The sequence below is a fragment of the Musa acuminata genome, unplaced genomic scaffold (genome assembly GCF_036884655.1).
Source record: "Musa acuminata AAA Group cultivar baxijiao unplaced genomic scaffold, Cavendish_Baxijiao_AAA HiC_scaffold_1137, whole genome shotgun sequence".
Lineage (NCBI taxonomy): Eukaryota > Viridiplantae > Streptophyta > Magnoliopsida > Zingiberales > Musaceae > Musa > Musa acuminata.
The window spans coordinates 527,778-548,665 of record NW_027021349.1 but is presented as its reverse complement, the minus strand read 5'-3'; the positions used below and the strand labels follow the sequence as shown (position 1 = coordinate 548,665).

Here is a 20,888-nt window from a genome sequence, read left to right as displayed (position 1 = left end):
GGAAGATTGTTGAATCTCGTATTTTGATGATGAAACTACTTGATATATGTTTATGATTTAATCTGCGTTTTGAGTGACGCGGGATGCTTCGATCAGGATGAGACAATTAAAGTAGGAAAATCATGTTGTGCCGGAGGAACATGTCAGAAGATTGGACGTCGGGCCGGTGGATCGGTCGACGTATCGACAGAAGGCTTCGGGCCATGGACTCGGGCATCGGGCCAAGAAGAGCAGGTATTGTGCCAAGGATATCGGAGTTGCGTAGTCAACTGGCCGATTGGGCAATAGGCTGCAGGAAAGGACGATGTGCCGAAGAATCGAACGAAGCGCCGAAGAATCGGACGAAGCATCGAGGGACCAATGACATGCCAGACAACTTGGTTAATTGCTTAGGATTAATTGTCTCGATCGAAGTTTTATTTTCAGTGTGCAGGATTAACTACAATGAAAATAAGATATGCAATAGGAGTTGCGCCAGAGTCAAGATAATGATCACATTGGGAGTTCGAGAGTTCGATGGAAGTTCGGACAGTCGTTGGAGGTTCTGCGGGAACAAATCCGAGAAGTCCATGAGATTGCCAACGAAGCTCGTCGGAACTCGCCAAGTGGATCGTCGCAAGTCCAGGAGTTTGCCGGAAGTCCGCAGGAGCATCACCGAGGGTTCATCGGATGATCGACGGAAGTTCGCCGGAAGCTCGACGGAAGAAGCGATTTACGCATCGGAGCAAGTTGTAGTAAATATCTTAGGAAAAATCGTAGTTAGCACAATGATTAAGTTGGAAATGGGAGGTGATCCCATTAACTTAATCTTGGGGCAATTGGGCCCCTAAAAAAACCCAAATTGGGTCGAATGGATCAACCCATTCGGACCCTGATTTCTGCCAGGCGGTTCAACCGCCTTAGTCAGGCGATGGCACCGCCTGAGCTCAGTCTTCGAGCTCTGGCAGGAGGTGCAACCGCCCCTGACAGAGGTGGCACCGCTTGGGCTCGGTCTTCGAGCTCTGGTTGAGCGGTGCAACCGCCTCAGTCATGAGGTGGCACCGCCTGAGCTCGGTCTTCGAGCTCTGGCAGGAGGTGCAACCGCCCCTGACAGGAGGTGGCACCGCCCAGAGGCTCAGTCTTCGAGCTCTGCCAGGCGGTGCAACCGCCAGATCCCGGAATTTCGGGAATTAACAGTTTTAAGCTCCAAATTCAAACTGGGTTGGGGCCTATAAATACCCCACCCATTCAGCACTGAAAGGCAACATACACACACCGAAATCCTGATCTTATTCTGTGATTCTTAGAGCTCAAAATTGTTATAAAGGCCAAAAGTTCTTCTCCCTCTTTTCTTCCAAGTTCTTATCTTTAAAGAGAGGAGAGAAAATTCTGTAAGGGTTGTCTTCTAAGCCCGTCAAAAGGAGTAAAACTGTAAAAGGGTGGTTGGCCTTCGCCTATTGAAGGAAGGCCTCTAGTTGACGTCGGTGACCTCGTCGGTAGAGGAAGCCAAAAGTGGAGTAGGTCAAGATTGACCGAACCACTCTAAATCTCGGTTTGCATTTACTTTGAGCATCTTATCCTTACTGCAAATCTCCTCAAAAGCTTACTGCTTTCTGCATATATACGATTGGGTTTCAAGCTTTGCACTTTCCGAATCGGCGTTTAGACGTAAATCAATTTTATCGTACGATCATCATATTTCAGTTTGCGTTTACGTTTTGATTTCTATCATAACTGCAAACTGCCTTTATATCCTTGCTTTAACTGCATCTCGCTTAATCAAGTGATTTACGAATCAGCATTTAGACGTAAATCAGTTTTTTCGTACGAATATCATATTTTAGTTTGCGCCTACTATCTGATTTGAACAATAACTGCAAACTGCACTTAAATCTTTGCTGCATCTCGCTTAATCAAAAGTTAAAGTGATTTACAAATCGGCTTTCCTACCGAAATCACTTTTATCGAACGAACGCGATTTTTATCGTAGAAAGTTTTCTGCTGCACTAATTCACCCCCCCTCTTAGTGCTCTTGATCGTAACAGATGGTACTTGGAAAAGAGACCATAGCTTAAGCTAAGATATAATACCAAATATTGAACTAGGAAGAAGAGATAGGGATATCACACAAAGGAAGAGTAGGACATGACAAAATATTCTATCTTTCTTTATAGCATCAAAAACTTTTATATTTCGGGTTTATAAAGTTTTTATAGATATATTACATTAATTATATTTAAAATAAATTATTCTTTTCTAAAAAACTCTTTCAAGAATCATTAGTCAATAAGTTTAATTCCAACACCTCCCTCACCATTTTAAAAAAACCCACTTGCCACCATTGCCCCCAACTAGCCGCCACAATCAGAAGACCAGGTAGAAGGTGGAGGTGTATGGCCGGTCAAATCACAAAGCCAACATACATGGTTTATAAAGCAACTGATGAGGAAAGGAAAGGGATGTACGCAAAATTCTCCCATTCCATGGACTACTTTTGATCTCCGCTTCTCCACGAAGAAGACTTGACCTGTCAGCCCAATCGACAACGGAATCAACTCCAGCAAAGGCCAACTTCTTCCACACAACATGCAAGTCATCTTCTTCATTTCACCAGTAGACATGGAAGACTTGTAAAGCTCACGAGTCTTGCCCACCTAAGTGGTTGGTTACTCGATTGTGTTGAGTAGCTATCCCAACTAACCTTCTTTGGTATATCTTGCCGTATGAAGCACGCGCGTCCATGATATTGTTTGACGTCTTTCCTAGACAAAAAAGTTCTACCAAGAGGATGCTTCTAAAAGAGGGGGTATACAGTACTCTTTTAGCCTCTAGAAAACATATTACGCTGCAGATGAGGCACTTTCTGTCCTAAAATTGTCATTATAGACCAGTAGGTAGAAAAAGAATCCTTGGAATGCAGCTTAGGGATGTGAGGCTTCTCACCGCTCATCTTCTCTGCATCAATCAAATTTAAAGAAGATGATCCCACGTTTTTGGATTTATTTCCTGCGAGTCGCTCGTCTGTCAAACAGTGCTTATCCCACTGATTGAGACCGATGCTATCAGTTTCCAAAAAGCCGTATTAATCATGGCGGCTTTCATCCTTAGGTATCTATCATTTTACCCCTACGATGATGGAACAAAAACTTGGCCCTCACTCTTACGTCACATGATAAAACCACTGGTTCCGTCCATCTGAACTCTCACCTCTTTCGTCACATATGAAGTCTCCGATGGTGAAGGTGACTTGTGTGTTCTCAGTCGAAGTCTTCTTTGGAGAGCGAGTCGGTACAATTAATTCCACGCATGATGTAATGGAGCGGAGAAAGTTAGAGCATCATGGAATGGAAGAAATTGTGTGCATCAGTTGGCTTACAAATTTGTGATTTGGCATAGCGTAGCATGCACCTCCACCTTCGCCCTGTTCTTCTGATTGTGGCGGCTAGGAGTAGGTAGGGAGGGAGGGAGATCAAACTGCGCGCCATGGGTTTCCCTTTACGCTTCTTATCATCACTGTCGTTGTGCCTCTTGGCCCTCCTCCTCCACCGGGCCACGGTGACAAGTGGGTGTTTCAGCTTGGAGAGGGAGGCACTGTTGGACTTCAAAGCCGGCATCCACGACACCTATAACCGGCTATCTTCTTGGGTAGGCCAAGACTGCTTCGCATGGGAGGGGGTCATCTGTGGTGCCACCACTGGCCACGTCGTCAGGCTCGACCTCCGGAATACGTTTAATCGGGCATTACGCGGTGAGAGGATGAACTCGTCATTGCTTGCTTTATCTCATTTGAAGCACTTGGATCTTAGCGTCAATGATTTCAGGAGAATCCGCATACCGGAATTCATCGGCTCCTTCAAGAAATTGAGATACCTCAATCTATCTTCTACATATTTCATGGGAGGAATACCTGCTCGGCTGGGGAACCTTTCGAGCCTCTACGTTCTTGATCTAAGCGATGCTTTAGATTTTACATCCCTAGACAACCTCGACTGGCTCTCCCATCTTACCTCCCTGAAGAACCTGGACTTGAGCTGGTTGAAGCTAACCGGTGCCCCAGATTGGTTCTCATCCGTGAACATGCTGCCATCCCTCCAAGTGTTAAGTATGTCTTACGTTGGTCTCGATACCATCCCAGCTTCTGTTGTCCATGTCAACTTCACCTCCTCTCTTACCGTCCTTGATCTCTCCTTCAATAATTTCAACTCCATCTTACCCAAATGGTTGGGGAATATTAGTAGTCTTACCCATCTTGATCTCCATTACTCTGGGTTCTATGGCGTTATTCCCGATACAATTGGAGACTTGGGCTCTCTTACTTTTCTTGATCTAGGAGGCAATCAACTCGAGGGTATCGTACCGAAATCCATGGTTGATCTCCGTAGACTGAAAGAATTACATATGCCGAGCAACCAATTGACAGGAAATTTGGGTGGTTGGCTGGAGCAAATGACGAATCTCATCATTTTGGATCTCCGATCTAATTTATTCAACGGTTCCATGCCTTCCTCCTTTGGTAAGTTCTCTAATCTCACCGAATTGAATCTCGCTGGAAATTCTGTTGGAGGTGTCCTTTCAGAAGTTCATTTTGAGAATCTTACAAGATTGCGACTGTTGGACTTGTATGGCAACTCCATCACCATATCAATTGGCCAAAGTTGGGTCCCCCCTTTCCAACTCAGATATGTAGATTTAACCAAATGTCAGTTGGGACCTCAATTTCCAGAATGGTTGCAGTTTCAAACACAGATCCAAGAATTACATTTGGCAGACTGTAAAATTGCAGGGACAATGCCCGCTTGGTTTGGGAATATTTCATCTTCTACCATCACATATTTAGACCTTTCCAACAACCAAATAGGAGGCAAGCTGCCATCTTCTTTAAAGTTCACCAAGTTGGAAACATTACATTTGGAATCCAATAGATTTGAAGGTCCATTGCCAACGATGCTACCGTCTACACTTCAAACTCTATACCTCTCCGATAATTCCTTTACAGGGCAATTGCCGATATGGCCCCATGTTCAATCAGTGGCACTCTCGGATAATATGCTTGATGGTGGCTTATCTTCATCAATCTGCCAATGGACATATCTTAAATTTCTTGACCTTTCGAACAACAAATTATTTGGTGAGATACCAAAAGGAATTGGAGACCTTATAGGACTCAATAACTTAAATTTGTCAAGAAATCATTTACAAGGAAAAATTCCTTGGGAGATAGGAGGAATGGAATCATTAGAATCCCTTGATCTATCGATAAATGATCTTTCTGGTAGCATTCCTGAGAGCTTATTGACTTTATATTCCTTGAGCTACTTGAATTTATCATATAATAATCTTTCGGGAATGATACCAACTGGTTATCAACTCCAAACACTCAATGATCCATCCATTTACATGGGCAATGCCGACTTATGTGGACCACAAATTTTCAAAAATTGTTTTATGCAAGAGTACAAAAAGGAGATTTTCGAGTGGTTATGGTTCTATATTAGCATGATACTAGGATTTGTGATGGGATTTTGGATATTTTGTGGTATTCTCTTCCTCAAAGACGCATGGAGGCATGCTTATTTCCATATCATTGATGATATGTATGATTGGGTTTGGGTGCAATGGCAATTAATTCTTCGACGATTGTTGAGACGTTAATCCTAAACTTCTAGTGTGGATGATCCCGAGCTTCACGGTAGCTGAGGAAAATGTATGTCATCACTCTACTTTTTATTTATATGGTATTTTGGATTCCTAGCTGCTAGCTGTGATCAATGAAAAAAGCATTTGTATTGTTGATCTAAGAAAGGATGGGCTGCTATATTTATGGTCTTCTTCTATTTGATGTTTGCATAATTATAACATCATGCAAGAGTTGGCTCATAGTTTTAAAGCAGAGAAATATTACAAAAAGAAGAGAACTACAACCAAGTCTTTCGTATGAAGATATAGTTTAAAAATATGCTATATTGATTTTAAAGGAACAAACACATTACTTTCGAAATAATAATAAATTAGAGGAAGAGAGGGGTGGCTTTGGCAGGGGAAGAAAAGAGGAGAAAAAAAAAAAAAAGGAGGTGTGAGATTTAATAAGGATGTTGTTTTTATTTCAAGAGAGTAAGTTTAAAATTTGAAAGAGTATATATATGTATGATTTTGAATTCCTATTCATTCCCTACCAATGAGAGAGTAAATAGAGCTATAGATTAATTATTCTAAAATTATTGAGTATCTTGTGATTTTAGAGAAAAAAATAGTCATTCTCACATAAGAAAGAAAATATTATGATTGTTTATTGGATTGGTTTATATTATTCGAATGATTTAGAAAAGGAGAGTTTTGATTACCATATCAGTTATAATAATATATGATTAACATAAGTATCGAATGATTATGTCTAACTTGTTTTCTAATTTAATAATATATTTGTTAATAATGAAGTTATGTGATTTGAAAATGTTAAATTGGTTTTTGAAAATAAGCTTTTTGATATTGCATTTGTTTAAAATATTAGAATATTCAATTATTATATTTTCCAATGCTATATTGTTGAACATATTTCAAATAAGGTGTCCATATGTTACTTTAGATGATGGTTAATTGTTCTCAATTAGTTGGTTTTGATTTAGACTTTATCAATTGTTGTTGTTCTAACATAGAGATAAATGTATTACCTATATCATGGAGATTAAATGTGATTTTGATCCTTGTCATCACCAGGATACAATATGGTCATAGCCATTAGCACTTGGACTTCTATTTTAATATATGCCCTTTGTTATAGTCATGACCATCAATGAATTTAGATATGAAGGCTTAGTTATACTTATACTGATTCATGATTGATTAATAATAATCTTGGCATTAAAATGAAATCTATACACTTATGTTTTTCTATGCAAATGTATTAAAAAATTATGGTGTCTTATGTGCTTATTAAGCTAAAAAGTTGTGATTTGAAAAGCATGTAAAGATATGTTTGCTCTTTATATAATTGTATAGTTTTATAAAATGCATCCATGAGAAGTTTTGCTAATATATGATTTTTGGTGTTTACTAAGATGTGGTTGCTCATATCCCTGTTGTTAAAATTTTTCAGATGCCTGCGAGTATATTGAATTTGGTTATGTATCAAGACAACAAATTATATTGTTTATGGTTCAAACTCTTGAGACTTGTGATGTAATAATCCATTAGTGAGATGTCTTTGGTGAACTTATTTGTATTTGAGAGCTCAATATGTCGCTGCTGGATATTATATGGATGTATATGTTTTGTATTGTGTCAAGTGCATGTATTTGGATTTAAGTTGCGTACAAGTTTAAGCCTTGCAATTCTCATATGAAAACTTGTGGAACTGTGGTTAAAATATTATGACATATGTTGTGATGATGAATGATTAAGAGAGCGAGATGTTGACAACAACTCTGCCATCACCTTCAAAACCCTTAGTTTCTATCGTCTTTAGCTTTATGGAATAATAAAAATGATAACCTAACACAGCTCTATCGGTTAAGCCTTAACCAATGAGAGTTGTATGCTCGAATAGGCAGGAGAAGTTTGACCGAATTGGCAGCCAATAGCATGGACATGAATCAATAGCCAATAGATGGATACAGTTGCCCAGAAGGTGAGTTCTTCAATACATAAAATCTAAAAATCTAAAAATACATAAGTATTTTTCACATCTTATCTCTCTTAAAATCTAAAAATACATAAAATATCTATAGAAGAAATAAACCTCTTCAATACAACTCCTAAGTTATTAACATTCTAACCCCTTTAATAGAGCGCTAATTTAATGATAAGATTAACCCAAGTCATTCCTCCACTCTATATCAAGTTTTTCTAATCAAAACAAATATTAATAGACTATGAGTAGAAAATAAAGTAATGTTAAATGCAACTTTTACTCTGTCACTCCAACGCATCTCTATATTATGCCAAAGGCATGAATTGGGCATCCAACTAACAATAACTCCACTCTCTCTCTCTCTATGTGTGTATATTCTTAATAGGTGGCATACATTTATGTATATATATTCTTCAAATCTTGCTCTCTCTCTCTCTCTCTCTCTCTCTCTCTTAAAATCGATAGATATATGATATTTATAAAAGAAACAAACCCCTTCAATTATGTTTCAATTTAGTGGTAAAACTGATCCAAATCATTCGTCTACTCTATATTAGGTTTTTGTAGTAAAACAAATATTAAGAGACTAGCAAAAAATAAAGTATGTTAGACGTAAATGTTGACTCTGTCATGTCTTTGTAGTAAAACAAATATTAAGAGATTAGTAAAAAATAAAGTATATTAAACATAAATGTTGACTCTGTCACTCCAAATCATCTCCACATTATGCCAAAGCCATGAATTGGACATTCAACTAACATCTTTTGATTATTTAATTTTGGATTGAAGTAGTAAGAGTCGTTTATTATGTTATTAATCAATCTCTCTCAATAGTGATTAACTTGATGTGGATTGATAAGCTAGTTGATTATTCTTCCTTATCACATCACATAGTATTTACATCTTTTGATTATTCAATTTTCATGTGTTAAGACTCTTATCTTATTCGGCCAAGTATATATATATATATATATATATATATATATATATATATATATATATATATATATATATAATTCCTAAAGTTTCAATGTAGACTCAACTACCTTGATTTGTTTTACGATTATTGTTCTTTGTTAAATTAGAATTTGATTACATAATATATGGATTGGATTCAAAGGCAACCAATGTCCATTTCGGAAAGAATTTCTATCTTAATCCTTTTTAAATCTACTCAAAGAAATTTAAGAACACCCAAATGTTTGCCTGTGTATCTCTCTCATCGAGATCTTAGATTTATGGTATATGTACCAAAATAATTTCTAATTTATTAAAAATTAATTTTTCTATTTAGAACTCTAATCTAAATTCTAATTTACAGCGAGTCAAAGTCTTCTTGGCTAGCGACGTGTAGAAAAAGAATCCATGGAATGCACAATCAAATTTAAAGAAGACGACCCCACGCCTGTGCTTATCCCACTTATTGAGACCGATGCTATCAGTTTCCAAAATTCTATTTGATCATGGATAATGGGTACCATCCACAATATGGTGGTATGTGGCACAATATCAAAAGAACAATCAAGAGAATTAATAAGGGAACATATACTCAAAATAACTTTTATAAAATTTATGTGGTCAAGCATTTGTATTCTTCATTATGCAAAAATGTAAGGAATAAATCTATCTATCTCAGGAGTCACTCCAAAAGAGTCTAGTAAGTGTTTTTCTTTGGCACTTTATCAAAACGTAGGTAAGAAACACTTGAGGATTTCTTTCAGTCAGTTAACTGTTTCTGAGTCAAAGTGGTGTAGTCTCGATCCATTCTATGCATACTTTGCTTCACGCTCATGATCCGCATGTTGCTCTGCATCATAACGACTCTAATTTTAAAAATTTTAAAACCCTTTCAATATGACTCTAATTTAGTAGTAAAATCGATCCAAGTCATCCGTCTACTCTATATCAGGTCTTCCTAGTAAAACAAATATTAAGAAACTCTAGCAGAAAATAAAGTATGTCAGACAAACGTTGATTCTGGCACACCAAATTATCTCTACATTATGCCAAAGTCATGAATTGAACATCTGACTAACATCTTTTGATTATTCAATTTTGGGTGGGTTGTAGTAAGAATCGTCTGTTATATTATTAATCAATCTCTCTTAATAACGATTAACCTAAAGATGCATAGTAAGATTGATAAGTCAGTTGATTATTCTTTCTTATCGGGTGTGTCTATTTCTTTTGATTATTCAATTTCATGTATTGAACTCATATATTAATTTTTATATCGGGTCACATAGGGTCTAAAGTTTCAACATACACTAAACTACCTTAATTTGTTGTTCGTACATCTGCATGTTCAAGCAAGTTTGTTGCCCAACACAACCTTGATTTCTTTTAAGATTATTGTTCTTTGATAAATCAGTATAAAAATTATTTTCATTAGTTAATCCAAATTGAAGTCTGAAATTTCTTATATGCTATTTCACATATGTCCGAAAGGATTTTTATCTTAATCCTTTTTAAATCTACCAAGAGAAATTTAAGAACACCCAAATGTTTTCCTATGTATCTCTATCATCAAGATATTAGATTTATGATATATTTACAGAAATAAATTCTAATTTACTAAAAAAATTAATTTTTTTATTTAGATCTCTAATCTTAATTCTAATTTACCGCAAGTCAAAGTCTTCTTGGCCAGCGATGTGTAGAAAAAGAATCCATGGAATGCACAATCAAATTTAAAGAAGACGACCCCACTTCTGTCAAACAGTGCTTATCCTACTGATTGAGACCGATGCTGTCAGTTTCCAAAATTCTATCTAATCATAAAGTTTAATTTATTATTCCAACCACACATATTTACTATTTTGCACCCAAGTTATTTCGGTCAGTCAACTGTTTCTGAGTCGAGGTGGTGTAGTCTCGATCGATTCTATGCATACTTGGCTTCACGTTCATGATCCACATGATGCTCTGCATCATAACCACTGGTTCCGTCCATCCGAACTCTTACCCCTTTCGTCACATATGAAGTCTCCGATGGTGAAGGTGCTCTCCGCATCGCCACGAAACTTGGAATGGGCTGACAAGTCGAAGTCTTACCTCTTTCGTCACATATGAAGTCTTCTTTAGAGAACGGGTCGGTACAATTAATTGTGTGCATCGGTTGGCTTACAAATTTGTGATTTGGAATAGCGTAGCATGCACCTTCGCCCTGTTCTTCTCATCATTCTTCTCGTCATTGTTGTAGAGCCTGTTGGGCATCCTCCTTCTCCACGGGGCAGAGGTGGCACGAGGGTGTTTTAGCATGGAGAGGGAGGCGCTGCTGGAGTTCAAAGCTGGTGTCGGAGACACCCGCAACCGGCTATCTTCTTGGACAGGCCACCACTGTTGCACATGGAAGGGAGTGGCCTGCGACACCACCACTGGCCACGTCGTCATGCTGGACCTCCGAAACACAAATACTACAGATGATTGGGCAATTACGCGGTGAGGGGATGATGAACTCGTCATTACTTGCTTTATCTCATCTGAAGCACTTGGATCTTAGCTTCAATAATTTCAGCGGGATCCGCATACCGGAATTCATCGGCTCCTTCAAGAAACTGAGATACCTCAATCTATCTTCTACACAATTCATGGGAGGAATACCTGCTCGCGTGGGGAACCTTTCGAGCCTCTACGTTCTTGATCTAAGCGATGCTTTATACGTCGATGATTATGGCAACGGATATCCCGTCGACAACCTCGACTGGCTCTCCCATCTCACGTCCTTGAAGCACCTGAACTTGAGCGGGTTGAACCTAATCGATGTCCCAGATTGGTTCTCGGCGGTGAACATGCTGCCGTCCCTCCAGGTGTTAAACATGTCTTACGGTGGTCTCAATAGCATCCCGGTTTCTGTTGTCCACGTCAACTTCACCTCCTCTCTTACCGTCCTTGATCTCCATTATTCTGGGTTCTATGGCGTTATTCCCGATGCAATTGGAGACTTGGGCGGACTGAAAGAATTATATATGACGGGCAACCAATTGACAGGAAATTTGAGCGGTTGGTTGGAGCAAATGACGAATCTCATCATTTTGGATCTCCGATCTAATTTATTCAACTGTTCCATGCCTTCTTCCGTTGGTAAGCTATCTAATCTCACTGAATTGTATCTCGGTGGAAATTCTCTGAGAGGTATCATTTCAGAAGTTCATTTTGAGAATCTTACAAGATTACAAGTATTAGACTTGTATGGTACCTCCATCACCATATCAATTGGCCAGAGTTGGGTCCCCCCTTTCCAACTCAGATTAGTAGATTTAACTAAATGTCAGTTGGGACCTCAATTTCCAGAATGGTTGCAGTTTCAAACACAGATCGAAGAATTATATTTGGCAGACTGTAAAATTGCAGGGACAATGCCAGCTTGGTTTTGGAATATTTCATCTTCTACCATCACATATTTAGACCTTTCCAACAACCAAATAGGAGGCAAGCTGCCATCTTCTTTAAAGTTCACCAAGTTGGTAATATTATTTTTGTATTCCAACAGATTTGAAGGTCCATTGCCAACGATGCTACCGTCTACACTTGAAACTCTATACCTCTCCAATAATTCCTTTACAGGGCAATTGCCGATATGGCCCCATGTTAGATTTGTGTCAATCTCAGATAACATGCTCGACGGTGGCTTATCTTCATCAATCTGCCAATGGACATATCTCGAATACCTTGACCTTTCGAACAACAAATTACTTGGTGAGATCCCTTATTGTCTAGGGGAGTCATTACAAAATCCTCATTTCTTGAATTTGGCCAACAATCACTTCTCGGGTGAAATTCCACACACGATCGGTTTTTTAAGTGAGCTTTTGCTATTGCAACTGCAAAATAACAGTTTTTCGGGTGAGGTTCCTTTGTCATTGAAAAATTGTACAAATTTATGGTGTCTTGATCTAACTCAGAATAATCTTGTCGGAAGCATAACGCTATGGATGGGAGAAAATCTACAACAACTGGTAGTGCTTCGTTTACGTTCAAATATGTTTTCATGAGTTATTCCTTGGCAACTTGCTCGATTTGAACGGCTTCAAATATTGGATCTTGCGAATAACAACTTCTCTGGTTCAATACCTCACAACATTGGTAATTTAAATATTATGAGATCAACATCACAACATTATGAATTTTGTTCTAATGAATTAGATATCTTTACGAAGGGACAAGATCTTCATTATTTAAAATGCAGCATGCAACTTATGAAAAGTTTGGATCTTTCAAATAATAGTCTAATCGGAGAGATCCCGAAAGGAATTGGAGATCTTGCAGGACTCAAGAACTTAAATTTGTCAAGAAATTATTTACAAGGAAAAATCCCTTGGGAGATAGGAGGAATGAAATCATTAGAATCCCTTGATCTATCGATAAATGATCTTTATGGTAGTATTCCTGAGAGCTTATCGGCTTTATATTTCTTGAGCTATTTGAATTTGTCATATAATAATCTTTCGGGAATGATACCATCTGGTCGTCAACTTCAAACACTCAATGATCCATCCATTTACATGGGTAATGCCGACTTATGTGGACCACCCACTTCCAAAAGTTGTTTTGATAATAAAACAACTCAAATTGATATACAAGAGCACGAGAAGGAGATTTCCGATTGGCTATGGTTCTATATTAGCATGGTACTAGGATTTGTGATGGGATTTTGGATATTTTGTGGTATTCTCTTCCTCAAAGACGCATGGAGGCATGCTTATTTCCATTTCATTGATGATGTGTATGATTGGGTTTGGGTGCAATGGAAATTAATTCTTCCACGATTGTTGAGACGTTAATCCTAAAATTTCTAGCGTGGATGATCCTAGGCTTTCCGGTAGATGAGGAGAAGGTATGTCATCACTCTACTTTTTATTTATATGATATTTTGGATTCCTAGATGTTGGTTGTGATCGATGAAAAAAGAATTTGTATTGTTGATCTAAGAAAGGATGGGCTGCTATATTTATGGAGTTTGAGATCAATTTCTATGTAATGTGGTTGTTTACAGTCTTCTTCTTCTATTTGATGTTTGCATAATTATAACATCGTGCAAGAACAGATTTTTCTCTCTTACACAATTCACCTGGTGCATGCATTTTCAATATCGAAAACTTCAATTTTGTCGTGCGCATGCTTCAGGACTTCTCTCTCCACATATTATATGCTAATGGTTGAGCAATATCAAACTTTTTGCAGAATTTTGTCAAAAAACCGACTCAATGGGCCTATTCCAGCTTCTTTGTGTGATGGACAATCAAAAGGATTGCTTGAGTTGAGGTTTGTGCTGTAGTCTAACATCCCAAATCTTCCCACAATTCCTTCTACCTAATACTAATATCTTATGAACTTTATGTTCTGCAAAGAGTGGACAACAATCCGGATATATGTCTCTGTCATAGTACATGTCAAATTGGCAGCGAAGGAAGGAAGCTTGCTACAGTCACCATTGTGCTGATCTCTGTCGTCCCAGTGCTGATTATACTGCTGCTCCTATCATTGCTTTTATTCTTCTTGAGGAGAAGAAAATATACAACAAAATTATGTAAGTGGTTTTAAGCAAGTAATAGCTTATAAACATACAATTTTGTTGTATAATGTCCTTTTCTTCTTCAGCAAAAAGGCAATGTTAGAAGTGAGATAGAACTCTTATCTGTATAATATCAGGACATGTCTTCTCTGATATCATAGAGAAAAGTAACTTCTTTTATTGCTGAAAAGATTTTTTTTTCTCTTTTATCTACGGTAACAAAAGTGAGACTCGTAAAGCAAGGATTTCTAGCTTGGTTACTGTATCTTCCGTAGATGTTAGCATCCAAACAACATCTTTATCTAAATATTTTTATGGTTTAGTTGGAGCGAACAGCTAAAACAGATGTAAGCTTACGGTTGATACCACACACTACTTCAAGGGAAGTTTCTATTCCATAAGACCATTCATTATGATGAACCTTCCCAACTCTGATTTGGGGTGTAATTATGCTGATCTTTTTCAATTCTAGTCTTGTCTAAATTCTGCCTGAGATTAAACTTTTGATAAAGCTAAGTTCTTTATCAAATAGATCAAGATTAAATGAGTCAATTTTTAGGCCATGTGTAATACAAACTTATAAACAACCAGTGGGTTGATAAATAATAATTTATTATCTACCATTCTACCAAAGCTTGACAAACCTTGTATATAAGTGTGATTGCCTAAAATTAAGTCAGTTAATTTTTGGCTAACTTTTTCACCTTTGTATTTGTAAAGTGTGTTTTAGGTTCATCAATGTTCTTTACGCTCATTATTATAGAGTCTGTTTTAGAATTATCTACACAACTTTTCTAAATTAATTACATGATCCTGGACATATTTAACATGAAAGTGATCATTGGTAGGTATATGAGTTATTATGAATCATAGCTCATGAAATTTGTCTATTTTTTATAAACATTTTAGATTCTTAACTGCACCTTTTTTTTCTATAGATAAAATGTTCTTGACTGTATCCGAGATATATTCAGAATCTTTAGTGCATTGTCAGCTTCATCTTGTCCTCACAGAACTGTGCAACATAATATTCTTGAGTTAATTTTATGTTATACTGAACTTATGGAGTTAATTTTACAGATAAAAATAGTCAAACATTGAGTTGGAGAGAACGAATTCGGATAGCAGTGGAAGCCGCACAAGGTGATCTTACAATTGGTATCGCTTTTTATATATCTTTTCAATTTCTCACTTTCTGTTCCACTGAACAATTTCTGAACAGGTCTGGAGTATCTACACAAGGGATGTGTGCCACCTATAATCCATAGAGATGTGAAGACTAACAATATCCTCTTAACACATGACTTTGAGGCAAAGGTAGCAGATTTTGGGCTGTCAAAAGTCTTTCCTGACCGATGCCCAGACTCACGTATCTACTGATGTTGTGGCTGGCACTCCAGGATACATAGATCCCGAGTATGTTTTCTACTTCACAGAAGTTTGCCAGATAATATTTGCAGTGTGAATTGCTCAGGATTTCCTTGATTGCCCCTCTACTGACAAGTCGGTTTAATTTGTTTTATAGAGAACTTAAGAATTACTTTGGCAACTAAATGAAAAAGAGAATGATGGAGAATCACAATGAGAAGAAACACAAATAAATGTTCTTTTTCCAAATGTGATGCAGATTTCTTTCTTAGCTAACTTTCCAAGAGGAGAATCACGAACAATTGTTGCACCTTTCTGGGATGGTTATTTTTGCCCCTTTTACATCTACAAAATAGGAATAATGTTAAATTAATGTATGAGCGAAGTCAAAACAATATTCAATCTTCTTAGTTTTCTTCTCCAAAAGTATCATAGTGGTTACCAAGTACTACATTGATGCATTTCTTTTTTCAAGTACTTTGCTTCACTTAGTCCGATGGATACGATCTATTAGGATCGAATCGACACTAAAAGAAGGCTGAATTTGTGCTTTTGAAAAAACGATGTCGATTTTAAAAAAAAGTGATAATCAATTAAAACAGAAAACAATAGTAATGAAGAGCATAAAGAAAGTGCACACCAATTTTATAGTAGTTGATAGGCTAGTTAGCCCATCAGGCTCGGGTCATGATATTTGGTATAAGAGCCGACCTAGCATTTGGGCATGGTGAGGGGGCTCGAGTAGGAAAGGGTTACCTAATTGTAACACCCCTGATTAGTCCCACATCGAAAGTGAGCAGGTGATTGTAACACCCCTGATTAGTCCCATATCGAAAGGTGGGCTGATTTAGACCAAACAAAGTTAATATGCTAGTTAGTACATCAGGCTCAGCTTAGTGTAACTGACTTATCCAGTACAATTTTTCATTTTTTATAAACATTTTAGATTCTTAACTGCACCTTCTTTTCTATAGATAAAATGTTCTTAACTGTATCTGAGACATATTCAGAATCTTTATTGCATTGTCAAATTCATCCGGTCCTTACAGAACTGTGCAACATAATATTCTTGAGTTAATTTTACATTATGCTGAATTTATGGAGTTCATTTTACAGATAAAACTGGAAATAGCCAAACATTGAGTTGGAGAGAACGAATTCAGATAGCAGTGGAAGCCGCACAAGGTGATCTTACAATTGGTATCGCTTTTTATATATCTTTTCAATTTCTCACTTTCTGTTCCACTGAACAATTTCTGAACAGGTCTGGAGTATCTACACAAGGGATGTGTGCCACCTATAATCCATAGAGATGTGAAGACTAACAATATCCTCTTAACACATGACTTTGAGGCAAAGGTAGCAGATTTTGGGCTGTCAAAGCCTTTCCTGACCGATGCCCAGACTCACGTATCTACTGATGTTGTGGCTGGCACTCCAGGATACATAGATCCCGAGTATGTTTTCTACTTCACAGAAGTTTGCCAGATAATATTTGCAGTGTGAATTGCTCAGGATTTCCTTGATTGCCCCTCTACTGACAAGTCGGTTTAATTTGTTTTATAGAGAACTTAAGAATTACTTTGGCAACTAAATGAAAAAGAGAATGATGGAGAATCACAATGAGAAGAAACACAAAAAAATGTTCTTTTTCCAAATGTGATGCAGATTTCTTTCTTAGCTAACTTTCCAAGAGGAGAATCACGAACAATTGTTGCACCTTTCTGGGATGGTTTTTTTGCCCCTTTTACATCTACAAAATAGGAATAATGTTAAATTAATGTATGAGTGAAGTCAAAACAATATTCAATCTTCTTAGTTTTCTTCTCCAAAAGTATCATAGTAGTTACCAAGTACTACATTGATACATTTCTTTTTTCAGGTACTCTGCTACTTTCCAGCTGACTGAAAAAAGTGATGTATACAGCTTCGGAGTTGTTCTTCTGGAACTGGTTACTGGTCAATCAGCCGTGTTGGATCAACCAAAAAGGTCACTTAGTCCAATGGGTACTATCGAGGCTAGCTGAAGCCGACATCACTAAGGTGGCTGATCCAAAACTCGGAGGGCAATACGACAACTGCTCTGTCCTAAAGGTCATTGATTTAGCAATGAGATGTGTTGATATCTCTGCTCATCAGAGGCCAACCATGACCGAAGTGGTGATGCGATTGAAGGAGAACTTGCAACCAGAGAACAACGATGGAAGTGACCCAAACGCATAAGCTATGTTTGCTTGTCTCTCAGTTTAGAGTTTCCGTTTGTCAAATTTGTAAATGTAAAATTGTGTGAGAACAAATTGTGTTTGGATCATAATGTTTGATGAGAGCTGGGTAGGCTCCAAAGTCTCCTATGAGAAATCATTCATCCATGTATGAGTACTGCCTGTGGACTTACTTGCAAGCAAGCAACAGGTGATTCTTTCTCTTGTAACAGCAAACCAAATGGTGTACAAACGCCGATACTTTGTATGGCTTAGATGCATGTTAGCGTACATGTGGCTCTTAAAGAAATCAAGTAAGATGGATTGGATTTGGGTGAGTTTTGAGATTCCTCTGAAATCTATAAGATTCCTCTGAAATTTATAGTTATATCTATAACTATAAAAACTCTTTGTGTTTGATGACCCGACAGATCGGATTTATATATTATATTATATTGTTTGAACGATTTGTTAAAGGATCAATAATCAATTTGATTTATATAAGACATGGATATCTTTATGATATCTTAACACTAATCACCGAGCAGGTCAATTCACCGAGTTTGACTTTTTTGTTTCCCCTCGCATCTGTCTGTTGCCTGACTTCCCTTTCTGCTCACTTCTTTGTGCTGTGGACAATGGCCTTTCTCAAATCAAGAGATTGAGTGTGATGATCCGTATCTATTAGGAAAATGATTTCAGAAGTCGGTAGATGATAAAAAGGGGTGAGAGAATTAAGTCGGAGCAAGGAATTCAAGGCCTGAAAAATACTAAGCGGAAGGATCGGTGACTGTCTGATGACTCCACCGAATGAGTTGCCATTACAACTTTAGACTTCAGCTGATACCACAATCAATCACCGTTGTTTGTAGAAGAAAGTAAAGCATGAGAAGAAAAAAAAGGTCGGAGAAGACGAGAGAGAAGGATCCTTAATAGTTCGATCTGACAGCATATTACTATGCGACTGTGGCGGTGACAGTGGTGCTGCATGGAGTCTTCGGATGTAAACATCAGTACAATGCTGGTGATGAGTCCCCATCCATGGCCAATAATTCTGACACAGTACAAAAATAAAATTAACAAAATATTATTAAAAAATATTTTCACAAACTGATTTTATAAGTAAATATGAAAAAATAATCTTTTTCTACTCGTTCCGGATTAATCCCCTCCACTTGAGAAAAAATTTACCTTGAAATTATGTTTGCATGGAATATAATCATATAAATACGTAACATTGAAGGTCTTTAAGATCCCCCGATCATCCCATAAATCAATCACGTAGGTCTTATTATTAATTTTCTTTAAGACCTTATAGGACCATACTTCTTCGATTTAAATTTATTATAAATACTTATAGAAAATCTCTCTTTTCACAAATACCTTATAATCAATTGCTTCTCTTTTCACATAGGTCTCCTTCCTTAAACACTTTCTCTCTCCTATATTTATCAATACCTGGCATCAGTAGCTTTTCACAAATACCTGGCATCAGTAGCTTTCAACTTATTCACTTTAGCTTGGGTTGATTATACTTGTTCAACTATGTTATTACAATTTGTTCACAAAAATAACGTGACATGATATAAAGATTTTTTGAGTTAGAGGTTTGTAGCATCGGAAAGTGTTATGTTCAAAATGGTATCCTGTAAAAATACAGGACTTAGATCATGGTGTTAGCTTATGTGAGGCGTAAGGACATAGTCATGGATAACATAAACAACCAAATATTTTGAGTTTCTGAAGGCTTGGAAGCTTACGGAATAATTTTTCAAATGATGATTGGTCTTGGAGGACTGAAGTGAGCATATGATTAATGAGATGTCTGATATAGAAGTGTGAGACCAGTTTGAAAGACTACTGACTAAAAAGTTGGTGGCATAGATGTCGATGTAGAAGTGTGAGACCAATTTCAACTATATGCTGATGCTTGCATTCGACAGAACCAACTAATTGAGGAGTCTGAGGAGGTATATAACACAAGCTATGAGGCAAAATGTGAGGGCTTGATATTCGTCTCCGCCATCAAAGTAAATTGTTATTATGGAAGACTGAAAGAAATTTTTGATTGACTTTCTAAAGTTAGTAAAGATTGTTGAAACTTCATATTTATGATGGAGAGGATATAACCATGTGTAATTAGTGAAACAGTCTACAAAAATGACATAAAATATGAACTTGTCAAAAGAAGGGGTTGGGGCAGGGCCTCAAACATCGGTATAAATAATTTCAAACGGTTTAAAGCAAGATACAAAGGATGTTCCAAAAGGTAGTATATGACTTTTATTGCTATGACAAGCATTATAATGAATTATAATGCTATTGATATTAAAGGTAGTAAGAGAGTAATGAGAAAGTAATCTTTGCTGGATAAAGAACGGGTGGTGACTAAAATGTTGATGCCACACATCAATCGAAGCAGCACCTGAAGAGTGAACAGTGGGCTAGGTTATTTGCGAAGTCGACGACCACTCATAAATGTTGTCTTTGTTCTGACCGGCCTTGGACTGAGGATGCCCCCATGCTCAAATCCTTAATAAGAAAAGAGTCAAGAAAGAATTTAATTGAGGTATTATTTTATTTACGGAATTGAGAAATAAAAATAAGATTTTATTTAATATGAGGTGCACACGAAACATCATCGAGTGTAAAAGTTATGGTAAGTGAATTAAATATTGTGGAACCAATATGAGTAATGAGAATTCTTTTACCATCACCGATGATGATATTTTTATTTCCTCCATAATTATTGTGGATAGATAAGTTCTGAAGATCAAATGTGATGTGATGAGAGGCGTTAAAGTCCACAATCCAATTAGATTGGCTAGTAGTCGAATTAGTCATGAGATTCACATGAAGCCATTGGGATTTGGGTCGAGATTGATAAATTTTTACGGAGTATTGACGTACAAGCTCTTTAAATGATAATTAAGGAAATCCTCATATCCACTACTCTAGATGTATACGTTGAGGAATGACATTAACAGCTTTTTATAAAATTTTATAAAGAATCATTCGAATATTTAAATAATAATAATTATCACCAGACAAGGTAGGAGATCATGTATAGATGGATCTTGTCATCTCGTGGCATCAATCAGATAAGTCAATAGTGTTTTTTTTTAATGCTAATGGAGTAAAGAAAGAACTGATCATCGTGGTTTTATTTCCGCGTTCGCAGCACCAAAAGAAGAAGACG

The 20,888-nt window shown here is 37.2% G+C and overlaps 2 protein-coding genes and 1 long non-coding RNA gene across 4 annotated transcripts; all 3 read left to right on the top strand.

The window, feature by feature from the left end:
- Positions 1-3,185: 3,185 nt before the first annotated feature.
- On the top strand, positions 3,186-7,292 carry LOC103973071 (receptor-like protein EIX1). Of its 2 annotated transcripts, XM_065178995.1 has the most exons (3): positions 3,588-3,727; positions 3,801-5,683; positions 7,073-7,292. In XM_065178995.1, the coding sequence occupies exon 2, from the start codon at positions 3,874-3,876 to the stop codon at positions 5,629-5,631; it is 1,758 nt and encodes a 585-aa protein (XP_065035067.1). In that variant the 5' UTR covers positions 3,588-3,727; positions 3,801-3,873; the 3' UTR covers positions 5,632-5,683; positions 7,073-7,292. The 2 variants fall into 2 exon arrangements, with proteins under 2 accessions (XP_009385814.3, XP_065035067.1); XM_009387539.3 differs by having other exon boundaries at positions 3,186-5,683.
- A 3,380-nt stretch (positions 7,293-10,672) lies between these two features.
- LOC135671081 (receptor-like protein 11) lies at positions 10,673-15,798 on the top strand. Its single transcript, XM_065178996.1, has 5 exons — positions 10,673-11,047; positions 11,124-13,442; positions 13,790-14,135; positions 15,201-15,263; positions 15,343-15,798. The coding sequence occupies exons 1-2, from the start codon at positions 10,866-10,868 to the stop codon at positions 12,598-12,600; spliced, it is 1,659 nt and encodes a 552-aa protein (XP_065035068.1). The 5' UTR covers positions 10,673-10,865; the 3' UTR covers positions 12,601-13,442; positions 13,790-14,135; positions 15,201-15,263; positions 15,343-15,798.
- Positions 15,799-16,532: 734 nt separating this feature from the next.
- Positions 16,533-18,027, top strand: LOC103973044 (uncharacterized). Its single transcript, XR_010512630.1, has 3 exons — positions 16,533-16,673; positions 16,753-16,945; positions 17,371-18,027. It is a non-coding gene; the product is annotated as an uncharacterized LOC103973044 (long non-coding RNA).
- The last annotated feature ends 2,861 nt before the right edge of the window (positions 18,028-20,888 follow it).

Excerpts from the sequence above, each read along its gene's own strand:
- LOC103973071 (XM_009387539.3), top strand. The coding sequence starts at position 3,463 with ATGGGTTTCCCTTTACGCTTCTTATCATCACTGTCGTTGTGCCTCTTG.
- LOC135671081 (XM_065178996.1), top strand. The coding sequence starts at position 10,866 with ATGGAGAGGGAGGCGCTGCTGGAGTTCAAAGCTGGTGTCGGAGACACC. Across the intron at positions 11,048-11,123 it reads GATGATTGGGCAATTACGCG|CGGGATCCGCATACCGGAAT; the intron begins GTGAGGGGATGA and ends CAATAATTTCAG.